Below are 23,507 nucleotides of genomic sequence, written 5' to 3'. Positions count from 1 at the left end.
CTGGGTCATAGAGCAGTGCTTCTCAACCATTAGTGTGTACATGAAATCACCTGGGTATCTTGTTAAGCTGCCAGCTGACCCTAAATCTGAGATCCTGCAGTTCTAACAAGCTCTCAGGTGACGCCAATGCCACTGACACACGGACCACACCTTGAGTATGAATTTGCTCAATCATGAGATAATGCCAGTTTCACCAGGTCCTTACAGGAATAAGTTCTTATTATCCCACGTACCAACACTTAGTATTCTCAGATTTTTAAAATTTAAGTTAGATTAAATCCAATTTAGTGGCTGTGCAATCACATTTTCTGGTTTTATTTTGCATTTCTGGGATTACTAATTATGTCAAGCATTTTTAACATACTTAACGGTTACTCAGATTTTCTCCTTTGGGAAGCACGTTCAAGTCTTTCCCCCTATTTTTTCTACTGTTCATTCTTTTACTGATTGTTCAGCATTCTTTGTCCATTCTGGATATCACACTTTTATTGATTTTATGTTGCAAATATGTTCTTAGCTTGTGAACTTTCACCTACTTTCTAGAGTTTGAATGAACCGAAGTTCATGATTATAATATTGTTGAAACCTCCAAGTCCGGTAGCTAATTGCCTCTAACATTTGGGAACTTTTTTTTGTTTGACAGGTTGTGCTATGCACAATTCCTAATCAAGCTTTTTAAAATTTCCTCTTCATATTATAGCTAGTTACCATCAACAAAAAACACTTCACACTTTAAACAACCGAACAACCAACATCTGACATATTATTTGAAAGAAACAGCTCTTCCTTTGTTTCGCTACACACTAAAGTATTAAAATTAACTATGATAATGCCAGCAGATTTCAAATCCCTCTCATGTCTTCAAAACCTAATCTTTCAAAATGGTAATACACCTTGTTTTCAGAATACACATGCACTGTTGGAGTAGCCATGCACATCAATCCAATAACAATCGGGCAAAAGAATCAAGTATTTGTTAAGACAGAGATTCGGCGGCTGCTTGCAGCTGGCCTTCTATCCACCGCAACCTGCATCACAACTCCCTCCCCAACCAGCCATACCTTGAGGTTGAGCTTCCTGGGCACGCGGGCCACGGCTTCCTTCTGAATCTCGGTGGGCAGCTCATCTGCAGTGGAGAACGCGGCGGCAGGAGAGGCAGGCGGACGGGGCTCAGCTCGGGCTGGCATCCGAGATGGCGCGGGAGGCGCTGTTTGTACGGCAGCCCACGAGCCCTGGAGCAGCCTGATGACGTGCTGGTGGAGCGATGCTTTGCACCACACCTGCAGCCTGTTTGCCTTCTCTGGGATACAGGCTGGGAAGCTCTGCTCGAGGAAAGAACTCTTAGCAAACTCTACGTCAGGGTGAAAAAGGAGGCAACGAATGGTCATTCTCAACCCTGGCTGCACAGTCAACTCTACTGGGTTTGCTTTAAACTTATCCTGGGAGCTGGGCACCCCCCCCCACCCCAGAGAGGCTGATTTAATTGCTATGGGTGAGGCGCAGGCATCAGTAAATTTTGACAAGTTCTCCGTGTGATTTGAATGTGCAGCCGGTAATGAGCATCAATAGATTAGCTTGCCCGAGGGTAGGGATATCAGTGGGGGGCTTATGCAGTGAGAAAACAAAGGACCTGAACTGTATGCGTGCCTGGAGTTGAAGAGGAGATGCTGGTGTAGACCAGTATGTCTTACAAAATAGTCCTGGGAGCTTCTAACAAATGCAGGTTCCTGGGCCACACCTATACAGTTAGAATGTCTGGGGGCGGGACCCAGTGATCTTTGTGTTAAATAAGCTCTCTCTAGGTGATTCTTAGAACACTAAAATTTGAGAAGTGATAGATATTTTGGAGGTAGAAGCTACAGGATTCTAACATTACCTCCAGGTATTAATATAAAGATGAAAAAACTGGCTTTAAGAATTCACCGGTGGGGGAGGGTATAGCTCAAGTGGTAGAGCGCATGCCTAGCATGCACAAGGTCCTGGGTTCAATCCCCGGTACCGCCTCTAAAAATAAATAAATAAACCTAATTACCTCCCCCACAACAACAACAACAAAAAAGAATTCACCAGAGTGTTAAATACCCTCAAAGAAACACGTGTGTATACTCACCCAAAGGCAAGAACTGAAATGCACCTTGGTGAATTCAAAGAAGACCCTATCTGGCCACCTTCTGAGAAAGAATACACATTGTTCTTGTAAGCCTCAGTTCTGAGTTTGTTCGTGTTGCCGTAATCTTTGTAGAGCTGTGACATACTTGAGTCAATGTTGACGTAGGAGATGGGTGGAAGAAGCAATAGGTAAGAGGAGAAAAGAATAATAGGTATCAACTCTTAATTTGCTCATCAACTCTTAGCCTTGAGATCATTGATTCTGGCATTACAAACATCATTTACCTGCAATGCTGGAGATTTCTTCTTCTTGCTTCTCTTTGTGTTTCAATTCTCAGTTCCTGAGTTACTCACAAAATAGTGTAGCATTTGCAAAAGTTGCACACGCCAACTGAGAAACATCTTTGCAATATTACAGAATTCATAATGCTTTTGAATTTTTATGTAGATATACAGGCCTACATGTAACACGTGAACTGTGATATTAATGAGAATTCTTACATTGGGAAGTAGATGGACATTGACTACTAGGATTGAACAGCCTTATTTTTCATAAAAATATTGAATAAGATTTAATTTCACAGATTAAGTAAAAATGTTGACTTTATTGGATAATCTATGTTTTTGTCCCTCACTTTTTGAGGCAACTGTGAATGTTTAAAGAGAAAACTAATTTTTGAAAACATGAAAATGTTTCAATTTTCTAATGTTTCATTTACACTTTTATTTATGGATTTATTTTGTATTATTATTTTAATAATAGATTAAAATATATTTAAATTTTGAGTATTTGAAAACAACTATACATCATTTTTAAAATCCTTAGATCACGGAAATGAATACAAATCAAGATCATAATAGAAGTAGACAATGACAAAAGAGGAGAAACTGAAAGGGACAAATACAGATTTCTAAATAGAAGGCTACTTGCATAAAAAAAAATGCCTACAATAAAGTTTAGCAGGTTTTACTGCATATAATCCATGTAAACTTCAGATATAAGACATTATAAATTATTTATTAATGAAGATTTAATTACTCATGAAAATAATAAAAATGAATAAGATAGTTATTCTTATCAAATCCACACTGTGAACTTCAAGTCAGATTAAATCCTTGCAAATTCATGTTATTTGCTAAATGACTCTTTGGCTACTAATTAAAACATTGAGATAGAAAAGAGAATTATTTGTGTCAAATGCATAATTTAGAAGTAATTATGGCTGCTCCTTGCAAAATAAAGTAAATATATCCATGAAACCAGCAAATTGATCAAAAAACCCCCAAACCTCTGGAGTGTTACTATGTTTGTTGGATAATGAGACTGGAAAGTGACATCAACCCTTTTGATACAAAAAAAAAAGGATGAGGGTGTGAGAGGATGGCATGTCCCAGGTCCCAGCCGAGTCCCTGGGATACACCCCATCAAGTGAGGGTCCTTTGCTTGGAGAGGAAAGAATTCAAGAGTGAGCCACAGTAGAGTAAAAGTTGATTTACTCAGAGAGACACAACTCTACAGACAGAATATGGACCATCTCAAAGGGCAAGAGAAAGGCCATGAGGTGCAGGGTGGTTAGTTTTTATGAGCTCAGTTATTTCATATGATAACAAGTAGGAAGATTATTTCAACTACTTTGGGGAAAAGGTGGGGATTCTCAGGAATTGGGCCACTGCCCACTTTTTGACCTTTTATGGTTAGCCTTGGCACTGTCACGGTGCCTGTGGGTGTGACATTTATCATGCTAACATATTACAATGAGAATATAATGAAGCTCAAGTTCTCCTGGAAGTCAAATCTCTCACCATCTTGGGCCTCAAGGTTTGCTGGGAGTTGACTCTTCCACCATCTTGGTGCTAAGTGCTGTGTCATTTGTTTAATGGTTGTGTCCTGCCCTCTTCCCTCTTGTCTCACTTTTGATAGCATAAGATATAAAATATAGCAAAATATAAATGTGCTTCAAATTAATGGTAATGATTTTCCATTAGAAAACATGGTAGAAAATATGGGATTTCACTTAACACCAAATCATTCAAACAGAGTGTATTAAGCAAGTCTTTTTATTCTGATGTTTTAACATCTGGCGGCTTACTGACTGTGGAGGGATTACCCATCCCAAGACTGGCCAATTCCTAGAACTAGTGCAGGACTCACCTGTGAGCATGCAGGACTCACCAGAGCCCACAAACCCACAGCCTCCTCTACCAGGCTCTCATACTTGGAGCCACTATCCACCTGCCCTCATTACCCCAGAGCCAAAAAAAAAAAAAATTATATTAAAGACCCATGGTGTGAATTCTCACCATGTGTCACAAGCATGGAAGACTCAGGTTTCCCTGCAACATCCCCAGCTGTGTCTCCCACAGGCACCACATTGGCTCCCCAAGGCTGAGCAGTAAATACAGGTGTGTTTCTAAAAGTTGGAAAGAAGTCGCCTCACTTCGCAGCTGAGCCAGGTCCAGAGCTAGGAATTTGAAAATCCAAACCCAAGGCCTGCCATCACCAGGCTGTGACGCCAGGTACCAGGCAACCAGGGACAGCTCCTATGCCCCAGACCCACTGAAGTTATGCAGACTAGCCACCCCTAAGCCTGTTTACCCTGCGTCTCCTGTTCCTCCCTGTGAAAACCACAATAGCGGTTTTTGTCCATGTTTTCCCCTTGCTCTTTCTGCCTCCTGATCCTGGTGCTTCCCCGTGTGGCCCTCACAGGGCATGGTGCACCCCCTCCTCTTGGGAACTGTGAGTAACAAGCTATCAATGGCAGACATCTGATCTGTTGGCCTCAACTTATCTTATTACAGGAATAATAAAACCTACATCCTAAAACAGAAAGAGACTGTAGAATCCAGCTTTTACAATCAAAGTTCAAGGGAAAATATTTTATTACTCCCATTATGTGTTTTACAACCATCTCCAGGATTATCTCTGGCCAATGTTGGTATTTATGACTGTAAACAAGATTCTTCATTAAAGGAATAAGAAACATCACTTGTGCACAAAAAAAGAAAACACGCGTGCAATTAATAGAAGTGGCGGAAAAGGTGAGTAAACAATAAACCATTGATGATACTGAACAAAGACAAGTCCTTGCTGGTGCAGAGTATTGGCTCAATGTTCTTAAACAAGCAAACCAGTGTTGACCAAACGTTTTGCTTCCTGTTTAAGAAACCTTTGCTTAACTGACTGCACAAAATCTACAGAAAACGATGGAAAGTAGTACGGAGGATTTAAAATTTTGGTGCTGGAATGGGCAACTGAAAACAGTAAGATGAATGGCTATTATCCAAGATGGAGGACTCAACATTGAATCTGTGGATAGAAGAAACGATCATACTCTCAAACAAGAAATTCATATTCAGTTCAATTAGGTTAAGGCAGGGATGAATGTCAGCCCAATGAATAGTTCTTATATGTGTTGTTGAACCACCAGTAGAAAACAAGTTAAAGTGAATATTTCATTCATTTTAAACCTATTGTAAGAAGCACAGCTCTGGACTTCAGGGATGTGGAGACTGAACATTTTCTTTATACTTATTGGCCTTTTTTTTTTTTAAAGTACCTGTTTTAAGTGTTTGGACTACTTTTGTATTGGATGCCTTTTTCTTATTCATGTATAGTTCGTTACATTTTCCAGATACGAGTTCACTGACTGCTGTTTGTATATCTGCTCTGTGACTTGCATTTTTACTTTTAACAGCATCTCCAATAAGAAATCAAGAAGATCTTAATTCTGATGCAGTCCATTTTATCAATAATATCCTTTATTAGTCACGGTTTTTCTGTCCTGCTTAAGCAATCTTTGCCTTCACCAAGTAAATAAAGATTACTCTTTGATTTCTTCTAGAGGATTGTCTTTTTTACATTTGGACCAACCATTCGTCTAGAATTGAGTTGTGCATATAATGTGAGGCAGAGGTCAGGATTATTTTTTCCCCACAGGATATCCATTTGACCAAATACTGTTTATTAAAAAAGATCAGTTCTTCTCTTTCTACTGCTAGTGCCACCTTTGTCGTCATTTTAAGCAGTTTTATTTCAAGGGAGTTTTCTATTTTGATATGTTTGTGGGTGGCTTGACATCTTTAATTTAGGTTCTCAGTGAATTCATTCCAGGAACTTTTAGGGGGGTGTAATTATTGTCAACAAACAATCAGAGAGTGTCTTCAGGCGGTAAGTCAATTGGCCTTCAAGCAAAGTACAAACTCCAGTTTCTGGATGGACCAAAACTTTTCCCCAGGCTCTTGCTCGGTGCCTCCTTGCTTCTGCAGATGGCAGATGTGAAGGCATCAGAGCTATAGAAACCTGGTTCTCCCTCCTCCACGTTCACAAGCTTCCTAAAAGCCCAAATGATTTCTCTTTTTAATCAGAGATAGCCTCATAGCTTCATTCATTCTCCATTGACCGTTCAATGGAACGTCCACTCTCCCAAGAGAGCTGGGCTAAACTGGGGGTAAGGGGGGCCCAGAAGCTAAACAGTGACGCTTAAAAGGCTTAATTTCTTCATGATTCACCAATGAGGAAGTAGGGAGGCCACCCCAGGCCCATCTCCACCCAGAGCTTCTGAGGAGAAAGAACTGAGCAGCCCAGGACAAATGGAAAAATGACTTCCAGCAAATGTTTACTCTGACTCCTGTCCTCAGAATCCCTTGTGCTCTTGGGCTCATCCCATCTCCACATCCACTAAAACACAACAAGAGCCCATTAGAACATCAGAAAGGGCCGAATTAAATGTCAAAAATCAGCAGGAAAATTATGCAAAACTGAGCAACTCTCACCAGGCCAGTTCATGTTGGGCGGTTTCTGTAAGCCCAGGGGTTGCTAAAACCTCCTGGGATCCCAAAGACATAGAGACAGTTGAAATCTTTGGTAAAAACAGAAGCAGAGAACGGTAGGACTTTCCGTGCATTTCCCTAGCGTTTAGTGCACACATCTGGGTCTGGGCAGAAATTGACATTCTATCCGGATGTCCACAGTGCAGGTGAACAACATAGTTGAGACCCGCGACTTGGATAACATGGTCCAAGCAGAAACTCAGCCTGGGCAACGAGACAGGGCAAAATTTACAGATCCGACAGCTGTGAGGACAGTCCAGGGTACAAGTCTGTGACATTAGGTTTGCTATTTTCCCCTGAATGTCTAACAGGTCCCGAGTCCATGTGGTCGGGGTGCAGACGGCCCAGGCCATACCTGTGTTAAGATCGGACAGAGAGCTCAGACCTACAGCAGGTCCTTTCTTCCACACCCCGCCTCCCCTCACCCCCAACTCCCATAGACACACACCTCTGCAAACAGACCTGCCAGGCATATGAACAGCAGGAAGAGTCTCCAAAACTAGGTAGCATGAGAAACAACCATTTAAATAGTTCAGTGGTTCTCGGCCCTGGCTGCACCCTAGCATGATGCTTCAAAGTGCCAATGCCCAGGCCCCTCCTTCCGTGATTTGGATTCAATTAGTGTGGGAGGAAGCCCCGGCGTAAGTAATTTTTAAAAGTTACTCAAGTGATTTTAATGTGCAGTCAGGACAGAGAACCCCTCAGTTAGCTGAAATACCTTAGGACTGCAGTCATCAGACTATGGCTAAAACAGAAAACAGTCCCCAAGATTGTGGGTCCAAACTGCTGGGGAAGGCTTTTCGATCAAGGATCAGATTCAGAATCAGCTGATGAAAGGAAAACTTAAAGATTACGGAGCAAGGGATCAAATTATTCCTAGATGTTAACTTATTTTTAAAGCATGTACAAAATATCACCTGATAACCTGATTAAAGTTGTTTAACCTGGTTATTTTTAAAAGAGGGTTTTGCTATAATAAAAAGTGGGAGAACATCTAATCTCATATCTCCATTTAACTCAGGTTTCAATACCAGGGAATACGGGTTATGGAGCACTGGAACAAACATGAACTTTGATAGCAAGGTATGAATGCTACACTGCCAGTTATTAGCTGTGAGACCTTGGGTAAGTGACTCAACCTCTCTGAGCCCCTAAGACAAAGGTAATAAGACTTGTTTCTCAGGAGGTTGCAAAGATGAAATGGGACGGCATATTTAAAGGGTCTTTGTTATGCTCTTTAACGCTGGAAATACTTGGGTTAACTCAGGGTTATGGTAACAATGTTCAGGGAAGGTAGGAAAAAGGCAAGTCACAGCCCCACCTGGACTTGCCTGGGGCCACTCCAATGTCCCTGGAATGGGGGGCAGCCCTGGCTGGCCAATAGCAGGCACTCTGCTCCCATACTCTGCCATCATCATGGTTCAAATACTTCCCATCTCTTTTCTTTGACTATGGATGAATTGGCTCTGTCTTGATGAGCTTTGAAGGCTGATTAGCTGGGCCTGTCAACTTCCTGTAATAGGTGGAGAGCCGTATTCAGTACAGCTTCCACCCCAGGCCACTGACTAGTGATAGACGGTGTCCGGGGAGGATGGTGAGGTCACATGGCACCCAGGATGCACAAGGAGGCCCTCGGAAAGAAGCTATGAGCATGCGGGGCCCTGTGGCAGGCAAGTGTCCTGCACGGTTTATCTTGTACGGTGTTGGGCATCCCACCCAGCAGTAAAGAGCTGCAGAAACATCAAAAACGTTCACCTACGGTTTCAGCTGTTTGTGTGGCTATGACTCAAATTCCCCACTAGAGGGCAGGAAATTTTAAGACGACAGATTTTATTTCAGGTAAATAAACTGGATACATCATAATAATTATTGGAATAGAGAAAAATCATAGATAACTTCTTAAAATTTACTTATTTTTTTGAGGCGGGAGGTAATTAGGTTTATTTATTTACTTAATGGAGGTACTGGGAATTGAGCCCAGGACTTCGTGCATGCTAAGCATGCACTCTACCAACTGAGCTATACCCACCTCCCATAGACAACTTTAATTGTACACATTCTAAGACCAGAAACCCCCTAAGCACTTTAGCTGCATTATTTAATTAATTTATTGGATTTGCTTCACCTCGTTCTTATCAGAAATTGTAATTACACGATTGTTACTTTTGTTCATTTTTGTCTCCACCCCTGGATTGGATGTTCCATGAGGAGAACGTCTGCTTAGTTGACTATTCTATACTCATCAGTGAGTCTGGAGCACTATAGTTGTTGTATAAGTATTTTTAAATGAATAAATGTTGAATGAATTGGTTCTTGACCTCAGAACCAAAGGTGGGGGGTTGTTATTATTATAGGACACGGTGTTTTGCTGTTAGTGAAATTGTTTTTAAATTTTGTAACATCCCTTTTCAGGTATTTAAAGTCAGTTATTAAGTGGTTGTCCCATAGTGTTCCTTCAATAGATTTTACATGTTTCATTTTTTTTGGTGAGGGGAAATGTTCTTTTAGAGAGTGACCAGCATTACCAAGACTAAAATCCATAAGCCCTCCCTTTATAAGAACTTGTACTGTTAACTTATTATCTTGATTAAAGGTGTTGGAATTATCTCAACCAATTTGTGGATTTGCATTTAACAAGCTTTTATAGTGCAGACTTCATGGCAGCTACCATTCCAAGGACTTTACCTCCTTACAAAGGTGCTATTTTTATTAGCCCCATTTTACAGATGGGAAAACTGAGGCACAGGGAGGTTAAGAAACAAGCTTTCACAACTATTAGGTGGCAGAGCCAGGATTCAAATTCAGCTATTCTGGCTGTAGATTCCAGGCACATAATCATTACACTGTCTCTACAATTTCCTTAATGATTTTATACAACCATTACATAAAGTAGTTAACTGCATACCCAATGCTGGGGCCCTGGGTAGCCCACCCCAAAATATACCACAATGGGATATTATTTTGAATTAAAGTTACTTAAGAAATGGCCAATGCAAGAGGGACACTCTGACTCTCCTCTCTGTGTCCCCAAAGGCAGGAAATAAATCATGTGAACAGCGCCCTCCCTGCATCTGGAAATAGGACACGTTTATTGCATGTATGGAATTCAGGCTGAGAAGTCTGAATAAACAAGCCTTGTTACTTAACTTTAAGTTACTATCCCAAGCCCAAATTCTGTTTAGATTCTTCACTAATTGAGCATCCAAACCGAAGTTTCTTTATCCTGACAATTCCTCTCAAGTTTATTGTTTCTTTGTCTAAGACATATAAAAGCTGCCTGCTTTGGCCACTTCTCGGGTCCCATTTCTATGAGACCTCCAGGCCTATGAATTTGTTTCTTTCCCCCCTGTTTATGTCTTGCATCAATTTTATTATTAGTTCAGCCACAAGAACTCAAGACGGGGCGAGGGGGAAATTTCCCCCTCCCTGGCAGTAATGATCCTCATAGGCCACAGCACAACACATTTGGGGAAACTTCGGTGCGTATTTCACAATAAACTTTTAATTGTTGGAGACAGAAAGACAAAGAGGTCAGAAAATGTCCTGGCCTCCCAAAACCTTGTTTCTAGACAGGGAGCTATTCTGTCATTACATGATGAAAAATGATAAACTCTAATCCCCTTTCCAAAAAAATCAAACATACAAACCAACTAACAAGCAAAGATCAGCTTGCTGGAGGGCAGAGCGCTTAGCATATCAGCAGAAAAGCCAAAGCCTCAATGCCAGATGTATAGATCAATGGAACAGAATACGGGACCCAGAAATAAACCCACACACCTACGCCAAAGAGGCAAGAATATACAATGGAGAAGAGAGTCTCTTCAGCAAGTGGTGCTGGGAAAGCCAGACAAACACATGTAAATCAATGAAGTTAGAACACACCTCCACACCATACACGAAATAAACTCAAAATGGCTTAAAGACTTAAACATAAGACAACATACCTTAAATCTTCAGAAGCGAACACAGGCAAAATATTCTCTGACATAAATTGTAGCAGTGTTTTCCTAGGTCAGTCTACCCAGGCAATAGAAATAAAAGCAAAAATAAACCAACGTGACCTAATTAAACTTATAAGCTTTTGCACAGCAAAGGAGCCATAAGCAAAATGAAAAGACAACCTACAGAATGGGAGAAAATATTTGCAAACAATGCAACTGACAAGGGCTTAAATTCTGGAATATACAAACAGCTCTTACAACTCAATAACATAAAAAACGACAACCCAATCAAAAAACAGGCAGGAAACCTAAGCAAGCAATTCTCCAATGAAGACATACAAATGGCCAATAGGCACAGGAAAAGTTCAATATCGCTAATTATCAGAGAAATGCAAATCAAAACTACAATGAGGTATCACCTCACACCAGTCAGAATGGCCATCATTCAAAAGTCCACAAACGATAAATGCTGGAGAGGGTGTGGAGAAAAGGGAACCCTCCTACACTGTGGGTGGGAATGTACTTTGGTGCAGCCACTATGGAAAACAGTATGGAGATTCCTTAAAAAAACTAAAAATAGACTTACCATATGATCCAACAATCCCACTCTTGGGCATGTATCTTGAGAAAACCCCGATTCAAAAAGTTTGGGATTAGCAGATACAAACTACTATATACAGATTAGATAAACAACAAGGTCCTACTGTATAGCACAGGGAACTATATTCAATAGCTTGTAACAACCTATAACAACAAAGAATCTGAAAAATATATATAAAGGTAGAACTGAATCACCATGTTGTACACTAGAAACTAACACAACATTGTAAATCAACTATACTTCAATAAAAAATCATTTTTCCTTCAATGACATTAAAAAGAGAACACCCAGAAAAGCTGAAGTATATAATGCAAAAAAAAAAAATCTTTTAATATTATCAAAATGCAACACATTTTCAGCTAAGGAAGTTTTGTAATGAAAACAACCATATGACTCAGCAATTCTACTCCAAGGTAAAGCACCCAAGAGAACTGAAAAGAGGTATTCAAAGGAAGACCTGTACACCAATATTCAGAGCAGCGCTATTCAAAACCGTGCTATTCACAGTAGCCAGGATGTCCATCAACAAATGAATGGGTAAACAAAAGGTGATCTACTCATACAGAGGAATATTGTTCAACCATAAGAGGAATGAAGTTCTGATACACATTACAACACAGATGAACCTTGAAAACATTTCGCTGAGTGAAAGAAGCCAGACACAAAAGGTTACATATTGCATAGTTCTATTTATATGAAATGCCCAGAAGAGGAGAATCCATGGAGACAGAAAGCAGTTTAATGATGGGGACGTAGGGGAAGGGAGAGTAACTTTTTAATGTGTCTGGGGTTTGTGTTTGGGGTGATGAAATGTCTTGTAACTCGATAGAGGTAATGGTTGTACAACATTGTGAATGTACAAAATGCCGCTGAATTGTTCATTTATAGAAAGTTCAAAATGTGAGCTTTACGTTATAAGAGTTTTACCTCAATTGAAAAAAAAATACAACAGATTAAAGAGAACAATTTACTTGAATTTATTTGAAGACTGTAAACTATTCCATTATGTCTGGACCATGGACCCTGCAAAGACTTCTACATTCTTTTGGTTAAAATATAACCTAAAATAAAAGCACTATCATTTGTTTCAAGTGCTCTTTGTATTTGCTAAGGAGGCAGCAAGAATCAAAGAATTCTCAGAGGGACATGGATGCTTAGCTAGATACTGATAAGATTTCTTTGAACATTGTAATAATCTAGTGTGGTGAACTGTGCCCCAGTGGTCTATGGGGTAATGAACACAAAAGAAGTTTTGGGTGAAAAGAGGGTCCAAATAATGCAGCATTAATTTTAAAAGCATTCTCTTTATTTTCTTGAGTTTGAAATAGCTTTGATATTTAGGAATTAGGATAGGTGGCCAATACTATTTATTGTTTTTCTCAACATCCATTTCCATCCTCTTTTCTCTTACAAAGCCTGAGAAGATTTTTAAAAAACTACATTTCCCAGGCTTCCTTGCAGCTAGGATTCTCTTCACCTAGTATGTGTGCTTTGGGCTCCACCAATCAGAGGTACTTTCAAGAATTTTTATGGGCAGAGAAGCAGAAGGCATGCATCCATTTTGGAGGTGTGGCTCATGGAAGAGGTGGTGTGACTTGAGGTCTAGAAGTTGTCCTGGCAGCTTCCTGATTTAGCAGGTGGTTTCCCAGTTCGGTAGTTTGAACTGCAGTGATAACATATTCATAGGATTGTTCTGGTCATCTATTGCTGTGTAATGAACTATCGCTAAACTTAGTGAATTAAAACAACTATTTATTATTATTTCTTTTTGACAAGGTTCAGGTAAGCAATTCTCCCTTGAGGTCTCTTGTGAAACCACATTTACATGTTGGCTGGGCTGCAAATATCTGATGGCTTGACTGATCTGGGTGCCTGGGGGCACTCACATGGCTGACAGTGGATGCTGGCTCTTGGCTGGGGGTTCACCTGGGGCTGTTGACTGAAGCACCTACATGCAGCTTTTGCAGCTTCTCCACGGTGCTCAGGCTGCTCATGGCACGGTCTTTGGGCTCAAAGAAGGAGCATCCTAAGAGCAAGCATCCCCAAAAGCAGGAAGCGGAAGCCATCAGAAGCCATAGTTAAGGGCTATGGTCAGATTCAGGCACAGCATCACTTCCGTCATACTCTGCTGGTCAAATGATGTCACACAAATAATCCGGGTTCACAAGGATGAAGAGATAGATGCCATCTCTTGATGAAGGAGTGGCAAACTCAATTGCAAAAGAGGATGTAGGATGGAAGATACTGTTTATGCCATCCTTGGAAAATATAATCTGCTGCAAGGGTAGATGCAGAGTGGTTTGGAGGGTAAAAATTCCTCTTTCTGCTTCTCCAGCCACTTTATAAGCTCCTAATTCCCATGTGAAATCTCCTTCTGCTCACCGTAGCCGGAGTGGGATTTGTTGACTACAACTGGATCCTGACCAATGCTGGAAATCAGGCAATTGATACTCCAATGTAATACTCTGTAAGTTACTCAAATAGAGCAATGATGCTCTGAGCTTTGAGCATCTGGAATTGGAAAGTCTTGATCTTGGCTAAGCCACTTATTAGGAAGTCATTTACCCTCACCAAGCCTCTATTTCTCCATCTGGAAAATGGGGGTGATGACGATAATGATGATAACAACATGGCATCTACCATATATAATTATTGGGCAGATTAAATGAACCCAGGTGGAATATTGCCACAAAGCCTAGCCCATGGGAGGTAATGCTAGGTGAAGTTTGTTTTGGTTGTTTACTCAGCTCATATTGCCTCTCTCTCTTTGGGAATTGCTCTGTCTATAAACGCAGTGAAGTTAAGTAGCTGGCCCAAAGGCAAACAAGCAATTCTCCAGTGAAGACATACGAATGGCCAATAGGCACAGGAAAAGTTCAATATTGCTAATTATCAGAGAAATGCAAATCAAAACTACAATGAGGTATCACCTCACACCAGTCAGAATGGCCATCATTCAAAAGTCCACAAACGATAAATGCTGGAGAGGGTGAGGAGAAAAGGGAACCCTCCTACACTGTGGGTGGGAATGTAGTCTGGTGCAGACATTATGGAAAATAGTATGGAGATTCCTTAAAAACCTAAAAATAGACTTACCATATGATCCAGCAATCCCACTTCTGGGCATATATCTGGAGGTTAACTCTAATCCAAAAAGATACATATACCCCAATGTTCATAGCAGCACTATTTACAATAACCACGACATGGAAACAACCTAAATGTCCATTGACAGATGACTAGATAAAGAAGTCGTGTTATATTTAACACAATGGAATACTAGTCAGTGATTTAAAAAAGGATAAAATAATGCCATTTGCAGCAATATAGATGGACCTGGAGATTGTCATTCTAAGTGAAGCCAGAAAGAGAAAGAAAAATACCATATGATATCACTCATATGTGGAATCTAAAAAAAAAAACAAGAAAGAAAGAAAGAAAAAAAAGGGGACACTATGAACTCATCTACAAAACAGAAACAGACTCCCAGACATAGTAAACAATTTTATGGTTACCAGGGGAAAGGGGGTGGGAAGGGATAAATTTGGGAGTTTGAGATTTGCAAAGATTAACCACTATATATAAAAATAGATTAAAAAAATTTCTTCTGTATAGCACAGGGAACTATATTTGATATCATATAGTAAACTACAATGAAAAAGAATATAAAAACAAATATATGTGTACACATATGACTGAAACATTGTGCTGTACACCAGAAGTTGACACATTGTAACTGACTACATTATAAATCAACTACACTTCAATTTAAAAAGTGATGAAAAAAGATGACATCATTAGAATGGGCTGTAATCCAATATGACTAGTGTCCTTATAAAAAGGGGAAATTTGAACAGAGAGACATGCACACAAGAACACCATGTGAATATAAAAGCAGAGATCAGATAATGCTTTTATTTTACAAGCCAGGAAATGCCAGAGGTTGCCAGTAAACCACCAGAAGCAAGGTGAGAGGCATGGACCAGATTCTCTCTCACTTCCCCAGGAGGAACCAACATTCTTGACACTTTCATCATGGACCTGTGGCTTCTACAACTGTAAGACAATGAATTTCCGATGTTTAAGTCAACCAACTGGTGGTGCTTTGTCACAGCAGCACATATGACCCCATCTCTCATCCCACATCCAGTGGCTAAATCCCATCCAGTCATTCTCCAAAACATCTTCTAAATTCAGCTGCTACTCTGTTTCCACTGCCTCTGTGGGTATGCTGGGTAATTGGGTGACTATGAAAGAAGATACAAAGGAACATAATTGGCCAAATGGAGCCAGGATACGTTGAAGCTGGTGAAAGAGAGAGAGGGTTTAGGATTTTAAGAGGGTGTAGCCATGGTGGGGCTGGCAGGCAGAGGAGGAGGGCGGCGCGCCTTGCTGTCGGTAAGATGAACACCAGCTTAACGGGTTGGAGATGCTAAGACCACAGAGGCTACATCCAATGTGGGGCTGGCTAGAGGCCAGGACCCCCCTGGGTCTGGGGATGTGTGTTGGGGGGTGAGTGAAGGTCTTGGGGAGCACCTCTGTGGCTGGGTCTCCCTCTGCCTGGATGCCCGTGCACATCCCTGAGGCACCAGTTTTGTGAGGCTGTAGAGGGTGCTCCTTTTCCAACTGCCAACCAAACAGGCAGGTTTGCTGACGAGCATTCAGGTTCCAGTCCAAGAGCTGAGCAGGCACTTGGCATTGCCTAGCACTAGCTCCAGCTCTGCCAGGAGACGGGAGGCTTCACAGTAGCTCTTGGGGTCGGATTCTAAACTTTGGGATCAAACAGTGAAGGACCTGGAATAGAACACTCCTTGGACCCCGGCAGGACTCTGAGCAGCTGTGTTTGTCTTTCTTCGTCCCCAGCTCCTCCCCTCGCCTCTTGCCCATCAATTTCTCCTTTTTATTGACTCCCTGCCCTTTCCGCCTCCTGCTGCCCCCAGGTCCTCACTCTTCCCTCACCCCATTCACCCCTGCTACTAGCACCTTCCTCCACTCTTTCCTTCCCTCTCGGCACCCCTTCCTTCCTTCCTCCCCAGTGTCCCCCCTCACTGCCCCCTTTTCCTTCTCCTTACCGCCCCGCCTTCTCCCTCCTTTTCCCCCTCTCCCTACCTCGTCCTCCTCCTTGTCCTTCCACCTTCCTCCTCGTCCTTCCACCTTCCTCCTCACTCCTCTCTCCTCTCCCTGAGCCCCACCACCTCCCCCCAGCCCCTCCCATCAGTGTTTGCTTTTCTCCCGGATCCGGATGAAGGGGTTGCCCTGCCCGTGCCCTGCCCTGCCCCACTTCTGGCAGCCGGGGTCTCGCTTCATGGCCGAGAGCTCCAGGACTCAGGCCCCAGGGAAGGGGCCCCTGCTCAGCGTCCAGCTCCTGAGAGCCCAGTATGAAGGCTTGAGACGGCAGCAGAGGGCCCAGTCCCACCTGGTGGTGCTCCCGAAAGGTACGACTGGGCACGTGCTGGGAGCAGAAGGGAAGGGGGAAGGGCCTGGCTACCAGCAGGATGGGTGGTGGGGATGCGGGCAGGGCAGGGCAGGGCCAGGGCTCTGCCGGGCCCTCCCGATGGGGAAGAGCAGGGAGCCCGGTTCAGGGCAGCTCTGCTGGGCTCAGACCCCCTGCCGACTGAGCCAGGGGCCTCAGCACGTGCTGTTTCTTGCTGGACTGGTTTGCCCTGTGAGCCGGGCTTGGCCCCACTGATAGGCCAGATGTGGGAGATGGGAGCTGTGCTTCCTGGCTGGGTCTCAAGGAGGCAAACCAGAGAAACTGGCTCTGGGGAGTGAAGACGTGGCATTCCCCACAGTCTGGGCCCTGGCCAGAGGAGTGCAGGGCTCAGGGACCCAGGAGGCACCCGGTGGCACCCAGGCTTACTGAGGGAACCCCTCACACCTCTGACAGCAGCCAGGAAGGGGCGGTGAGACAGGGGAGCTCCTCCTCCAGGGAGAAGCCAATTCCTTTTGGGAACTCAGATTTATTCCAGGAAGAAGTCATGAGCCAGGGCTCAGAAAGCAAGCGATGGTCAAGTCCCAGCCCTGCATCCTCTAACAGAGAGGGACAAGTCAAGAGAGGTAGGAAGAACCCCTCAAAGGGCAAGGCTGTGCCCTGGGAATTCCTAGCTTATTTATACAGTCTCATTGAGTGGCCCACTTCGCGTGAGGCCAGGCTGGGAGGGGATGCGGGCCAGAGGGATCTCACTGTCTGGGCTGGGAAGTGTGGTGCCCTGGGCTGAAGGCACCCATCTTTCATTTCTTGGGTTCTTGCCAACCAGTGGGATCCCCCTATCCCTGGAGGGCATAAGCTGAAAGCTTCCTAAAGTCCTATCCCCTTCTCAACGGTGTTTATCCATCCAGTCACTCAGCGAACATTCACTTAAACCCCTAGTAACCAGATTTAACACACTTCTGATTCAGACACAGATCCACGGGCTGGGCATGTCCCAAAGCCATCTCAAACTCGGCAGGCCCCCTAGAATCCTTGCCCCAAGCCTCCCCACTGCTGGCCCTTCCTCCTGCATCATTACCACGGTGATGTGATGTGCAAGTGAGTCAGGGCAGATTAAAACAAGGAGGAGAGCTCAGGTCCTGCATCCCCAGGGAAGACTTCTGATTCCCCCAGGTTTGGTCAGGATCGTTCCAGGCATTTCTAGCAGTCCACATTCTTGCTCTAATGGTGAGAAGGAGTGCGCTGTCTGAGGGGGTATTCCTGAACTTGGCCTCACATTCAGGAGAAGAGCCTGAATGTGAGCCCCAGCTCTGTCACTTAACGTGCTCTGTGCAGCTTTGAACAAGTTATGTAAATGACATTGTGACTCAGTTTTCTCATCTGTCAATTGGGAATAACTGTAGTCCCCAAATTATAGGGTTGTGGTAGGAATTAAATAAATTAATATGTATAAAGCTCCTCAGAGCTTTCTGTGCTGATTAGCTGAGGACCACTAGGGCACCACGTCACATGAGTCTGAATTGGAATGACACTTGGAGCACTTGGTCTGCGCATGAGGAATAAGGGGCTTCTCCAGGGAGAAATCAGAGTAAGATCACAGATTATAGGTGAAAATGATGGTGGGGGGCAAAAAAGTAAATTTTGCTGCCTACACTTTAGCAGCAGGGTAGATGGTGGTACCTTTGATTGAGATCAGGAATACAGGAGAAAAAGATTTCTGGTAGGGAGAGATGAATTTGTTTTTGAATTTGTTTTTAAGTATGCTGCATCTGAGATAGTTGTCTGTAAAACTGCCAACCAACCTGGATCTCAGGAGAGAAATTTGGGCTGAAGCTCTAGATCTGGGGTCATCCACATATAGGTGGTAGCGGAAGCCATGGGCACTGTGGAGGGTCAGTGTGTATATGGCTAAGAGGCTAGGGTGACAATTAGAGTCCTGGAAAACTCAAATACTCAGGGAAGACAGCAGTCAGAATGGCAGCAGAGGAATATTATTTAGCCTGAAGAAGGAAGGAAATTCTGATGCATGCTCTTGGATGAACATAGGTGAACCTTGAGGACATTATGCCAAGTGAAATAAGGCAGTCACGGGGAGGCGGGTATAGCTCTGTGGTGGAGCACGTGCCTAGCATGCACGAGGTCCTGGTTCAATCCCCAGTACCTCCGTTAAAAAAAAAAGTACATAAAAAATTTTTTTAATGGCTAAGATGGTTACATTTTATGTTGTGTGTGTCTCACAATTAATTTTTCTGAGAAAACGAGGAGGTATTTATGCCAGGAAGCCAAGCAGGGAGAGGGAATTTAGAAAACAGTGGTCCTCTGTGCCCAGCACGGCAGAGAGACCCAGGAAAACAGTGACCATGGAGACTGGCTGTGACTGAAGCTGGATTTTCATGTCTCAAAACACTGGGTTGTATCTGGAAGGGCAGGTATGCTGGGAGCTAATTAGCGGAAGGAAGGCCTCTGGAATTAGCTTTCTCCATCCTGTCTTGGTGTCACAGAATGTATTTAGGTTCCAGAAATGCGGTGACAGGTGTTCTGGATTTCCCAGCACTGGAGTTCAGGGGCTTCCTTCTGATTCCCTCCCACCATGTACTCTGTCACCTGCAGGGCCTCCCGCAGTGACAGATGTCAAAGCACTCAAGGGAGCCTCACTGACATCTCAGAGGGAATTCCAGGCTGGTCACAGACCTACTTTCTATAGGAAAATGCCTCTCAATCATTCCTCCAACTCTCGCTGCCACCAAGAGTTGACAAGAAACTGTCACGTTCCACCAAGTGGTAAAAAGCTGTCCCTGAGAAGGAAGAGAGCCTTGGTCTGCCTTCTCATCCCTAAAGCCAGTTTCGGGGCGGGGGAGCAGCAGATGCTGTAAACATCATATCCCATAGGACAGTGTCTACAGGAGAGAAAGATAAAGGCCAGTCCTCCAAAAGGAGCTGCTTCAAAACAGCTCCTCCCGCCTCTGCCTTGGGTGGCAAACCCCTTATCAGAATCCCGGGACACAAAACCCTGGAAGTGAAGAATTACCTTTTCCACAGGCAGGTGTTGTGAACCCACACATGTGGGTGAACACACGCATGCTGTTGCTCCTTCTCATGCTTTCAGCCTGAAATGCTGGTTCCCCAGCTCTCCCTAGGGTTCACTCCCGCACTGCCGTCAAAGACCAAAGTCTGTTACTAGACCCGATCATGCTTGAATTTTTTTCCATTGCATTGATTACCACCTGAAATTTTATTATCCTAATTTATTTGCTATTCTCTTTCTACTCTGCTAGAACACATCATGAAGGGTTGGATTTTGTCTCATTGTTCACTCCTGTAGACCCAGGACCTAGGATAAATGATGCCTGGTGCATTCTAAGTGCTTAGTAAATATTTGTTGGATGAATGAGTAAGTGTATGTGAACACGCGTGTGTGTGTGTGTGTGTGTGTGAGAGAGAGAGAGACAGCGTGTGTGTGGGTGTAAACATGTGGCTCAGGAGGCAGGTCATGCGTGTGAGCGAGTGGAACCACGTGAGTACCCACCAACGCATGGATACCCACATGCAATGTACTGGGTACCTGGCCCCCCTGATGTTTTGAGCATGACCTGCCTTCAGCTTGAAAGCTCTAAGACCCCCAGAATGGGAGCCACCTCTGTGCCTTCCAGTGGTGACCCTGCTGGTGCCTTCCTTTCTCAGGAGGGAACATGCCCGCGCTTGCGGAGTCCATGATCAATGCTGTTTGGATTAACAAGGAGAGAAGGCCTTCGCTGTCCCTCGAAGAGGTGGGTCCTGAGGCAGAGGGGATGCTGGAGGAGGCTGACCAAGTCTCTCTTCGGGCCCCCGAGTCTCCATGGCACACACAATTAGAGGTGCACTGCTTGGCCCAAACCTTCCACCAGGAAACCAGCCATCAGGTAAAACACAAGGACAAGTTCACAGGATCTGAGCAAAGCCTCCCTCAGGAAGGAGACCCAGGTTTGCTGGAAGAAAATGAGGTGACTCCGCAAGAGACCATGATCCCTGAGGCAGCCCAGCATGGAGGTCAAGTGGGAGACCCCCAAACAAAGGCAGTGGGATCCAGCCTAAACACCGGCGCTCAGTGCCCTCCTTCCATAAAGAACCCACACAGGTCTGGAAAACCAGCTCACTATCCGTTTCCCCAGAGGAAAACCCCCAGGATCTCCCAAGCCGCCCGGAACCTGGGCTTATATGGCCCAGCCTAAAGCTTTCTGCTCAAAGGTCTCAAGCTCGAGGCCCTCTCTGTCCTCATCAAAGGGCCCGGGAGACAGAGGCGCCACTAGGGCCTTAGCTTTGAACAAGGACTGGACCAAGTCAATTGTAGGGACTGTGGGGAATGAACTTCACTGTGGCCATGTGCTCTTGTCCTTCAAAAGGGAAGAGATCTTCTCAGACCAGACTGCTCACAGCTCAGCAGGAAAGAGTGCCATCCGATCAACGCCGCCCCATTCTGCTTGTGTAAGAAGACACTGCTACTGAGTCCTGGAAAGTCCAGTAGGATATCTGCTCACTCCCTAGCACTAGAGAATTTTGAAACATGAAGACGGGGACCCTAGCCAATGCGTGCCTCGCAGTGCCTTGGTGTCAACCGGCGTGGGCAATCTTGCTTTCAGGAACTTCTGAAGACTTCTCACCTGTTTTGGAAAAGATGAGCTCTGAGAACTGTCTTTTTCTGGTTGCTATGCCTGGAGGCCAGCTCACTTAGAAGTTACTCTATTCATTGGTAGTGACCACACCTTTTCAGCATGAGCCTCCCAAAGTATGGTGACCCTGGGTATAAGGGTCGATGCCACCTGCTGTTTGAGGGTCTTTAGGAAGGGTTGGTCACCTCTCCCCTCTCACTGAGACTGCACATTCCAGTCTCATTACAGATTTGTTTCCTTCCCTCCTTCCCTCCACCCTTCCTTTCTTTCTTTCTACTTTTCTATTCATCTGTCTCCCCTCTCTCTCCAAATAAAACACTGCCAATCTTTGAAGATTTATTATAATAGGAGCCTGAGAGAAGAAGACAAAGAAATGTTCCTGCTTGGAAAATATGTGTTCCTCAAAAACTGCTCCCCTTTCAGCCAAATTTAAATCACTCAGCTCCTTCCTGGTATATTTTAAACCAAAGACAAAGTGAAGCAGGTGTTACTTGGGTGACGGGGAAGAAAGCATCTTAGCTAGTTAATGTTTAACTTTAATAATGATACTTAAACACAGCGAAGGTGCCTTCTCCTTGTGCCAGATTCTCTCTCTGTAAAGTTTTATCCACATCTTCCTTTTCTCCTTGCGGTGACCCAGTCTTGCCCATCCACACTGAGAGTTGTTAACTAGGAGTGTCATTACCTGTCAAAAATATGTATGTGCCGTCTCCTTAGGCCACCCTGAAATTCCCTCCAAGTTGGGGATTAATTATGATTCCTTTTGTGAATAACTAATAAGAGCCAGTTGTTAATTTTTTTATAGTCTAATGAAAAACAAGACCATTTTCTGAAAAAACAAAACAAAACTGTGTCCTTTACTTTTGTTTTAAAGAGGATTCCTACAAATAACTCTTCTTTCTACAGTGTATCAATCAGGATAGACTATGTTTTGCTGAGTAACAAATGACCCCCCACATCTCACAATGGAAGTTTTTTTTTTTTTTTTTTTTTTTTCCATTCATGAAAATTCCACTGTAGATTCGGGCAAACTTCCAGGGCAGCCCTCCTACACATATTACCAACCATCCAGGCTGCTTCATTGTCATGGCACCACCATATCAATACTGGTTTCCCTAATCACTCCAGCAGGAGAGGAAAGTGCCTTAATTGTTATGAACTGGCTCTCAAATCACTTTGCTCACTGCTCACATTATGTTTCATTGTCCAAAGCAAGTACTATGGGCATATCTCCACTTCAAGGGTATGAGGAAGTGCAATTATTCCATGTGCGGGAAGGAGAGAAGGAGTAGAGACATGGATGAGTGGTGCTAATGGCTCACAGGATAGAGAGGAGCCAGGTCATAGCACAGTAAGTAGCTATTAAGGGTTTTACATATGAGACAAAAATGATTTGATTTTCAGTTTAACCAGATGGCTCTGGTTGTCTAAGGAGAATGAGTTGATGGTCATGCTAAGAGGCAATGTCGGGGGGGGGAGGGGAATGGCCAGGGCAAGCTGAGTAGGAAAGATACTATTAGCTCAAGCAAGAGTTGGGTAGAAGTGGGGAAAAAGTAGAAACATTGATATAAGTTTATTTTGGAGAAAGAATCAATAGGATTTACTGCAGGAAAATTACAAGTTCAATTTGAAAGATGCTGAGTTTGAGATGATCAGACACACAAATGACATCCAATAGGCAAGTGGTTAAATGAGACTAGAGTTCTGGGCTAGACATTAAGAATCAAAGTGTTATGAGTATGCAGAGGTACCTAGAATGAGAAAGGATGGGCTCACCGACACAGAGTGTAGAGGGAAGACAGGATCCAGAATGGGTCCTGAAAAGTCTCAGTTTACTTAGTTGAAAAATCACTAGGGACTTTTACAATCCTTCCTTAGAAGAGGTGGGGTAAAGGGAGGAGGAGACAGCGAGGCACATGGAAGAGAGGTGACCAGGAGAGGAGGAGAGC

General features: G+C 43.6%; 1 protein-coding gene across 2 annotated transcripts; it reads left to right on the top strand.

The window, feature by feature from the left end:
- Positions 1–16,273: 16,273 nt before the first annotated feature.
- C4H9orf152 (chromosome 4 C9orf152 homolog) lies at positions 16,274–22,406 on the top strand. 2 transcript variants are annotated; one of them, XM_032478155.1, is made up of 3 exons: positions 16,274–16,916; positions 17,440–17,538; positions 20,594–22,406. In XM_032478155.1, the coding sequence occupies exons 1-3, from the start codon at positions 16,724–16,726 to the stop codon at positions 21,118–21,120; spliced, it is 819 nt and encodes a 272-aa protein (XP_032334046.1). In that variant the 5' UTR covers positions 16,274–16,723; the 3' UTR covers positions 21,121–22,406. The 2 variants fall into 2 exon arrangements, with proteins under 2 accessions (XP_032334046.1, XP_006178232.1); XM_006178170.3 differs by lacking the exon at positions 17,440–17,538.
- Positions 22,407–23,507: the final 1,101 nt, after the last annotated feature.

This window comes from Camelus ferus, chromosome 4, assembly GCF_009834535.1.
Source record: "Camelus ferus isolate YT-003-E chromosome 4, BCGSAC_Cfer_1.0, whole genome shotgun sequence".
Taxonomy (NCBI): domain Eukaryota; kingdom Metazoa; phylum Chordata; class Mammalia; order Artiodactyla; family Camelidae; genus Camelus; species Camelus ferus.
The sequence above is the reverse complement of the archived record's forward strand: the minus strand, read 5'-3'. Positions and strand labels throughout refer to the sequence as shown.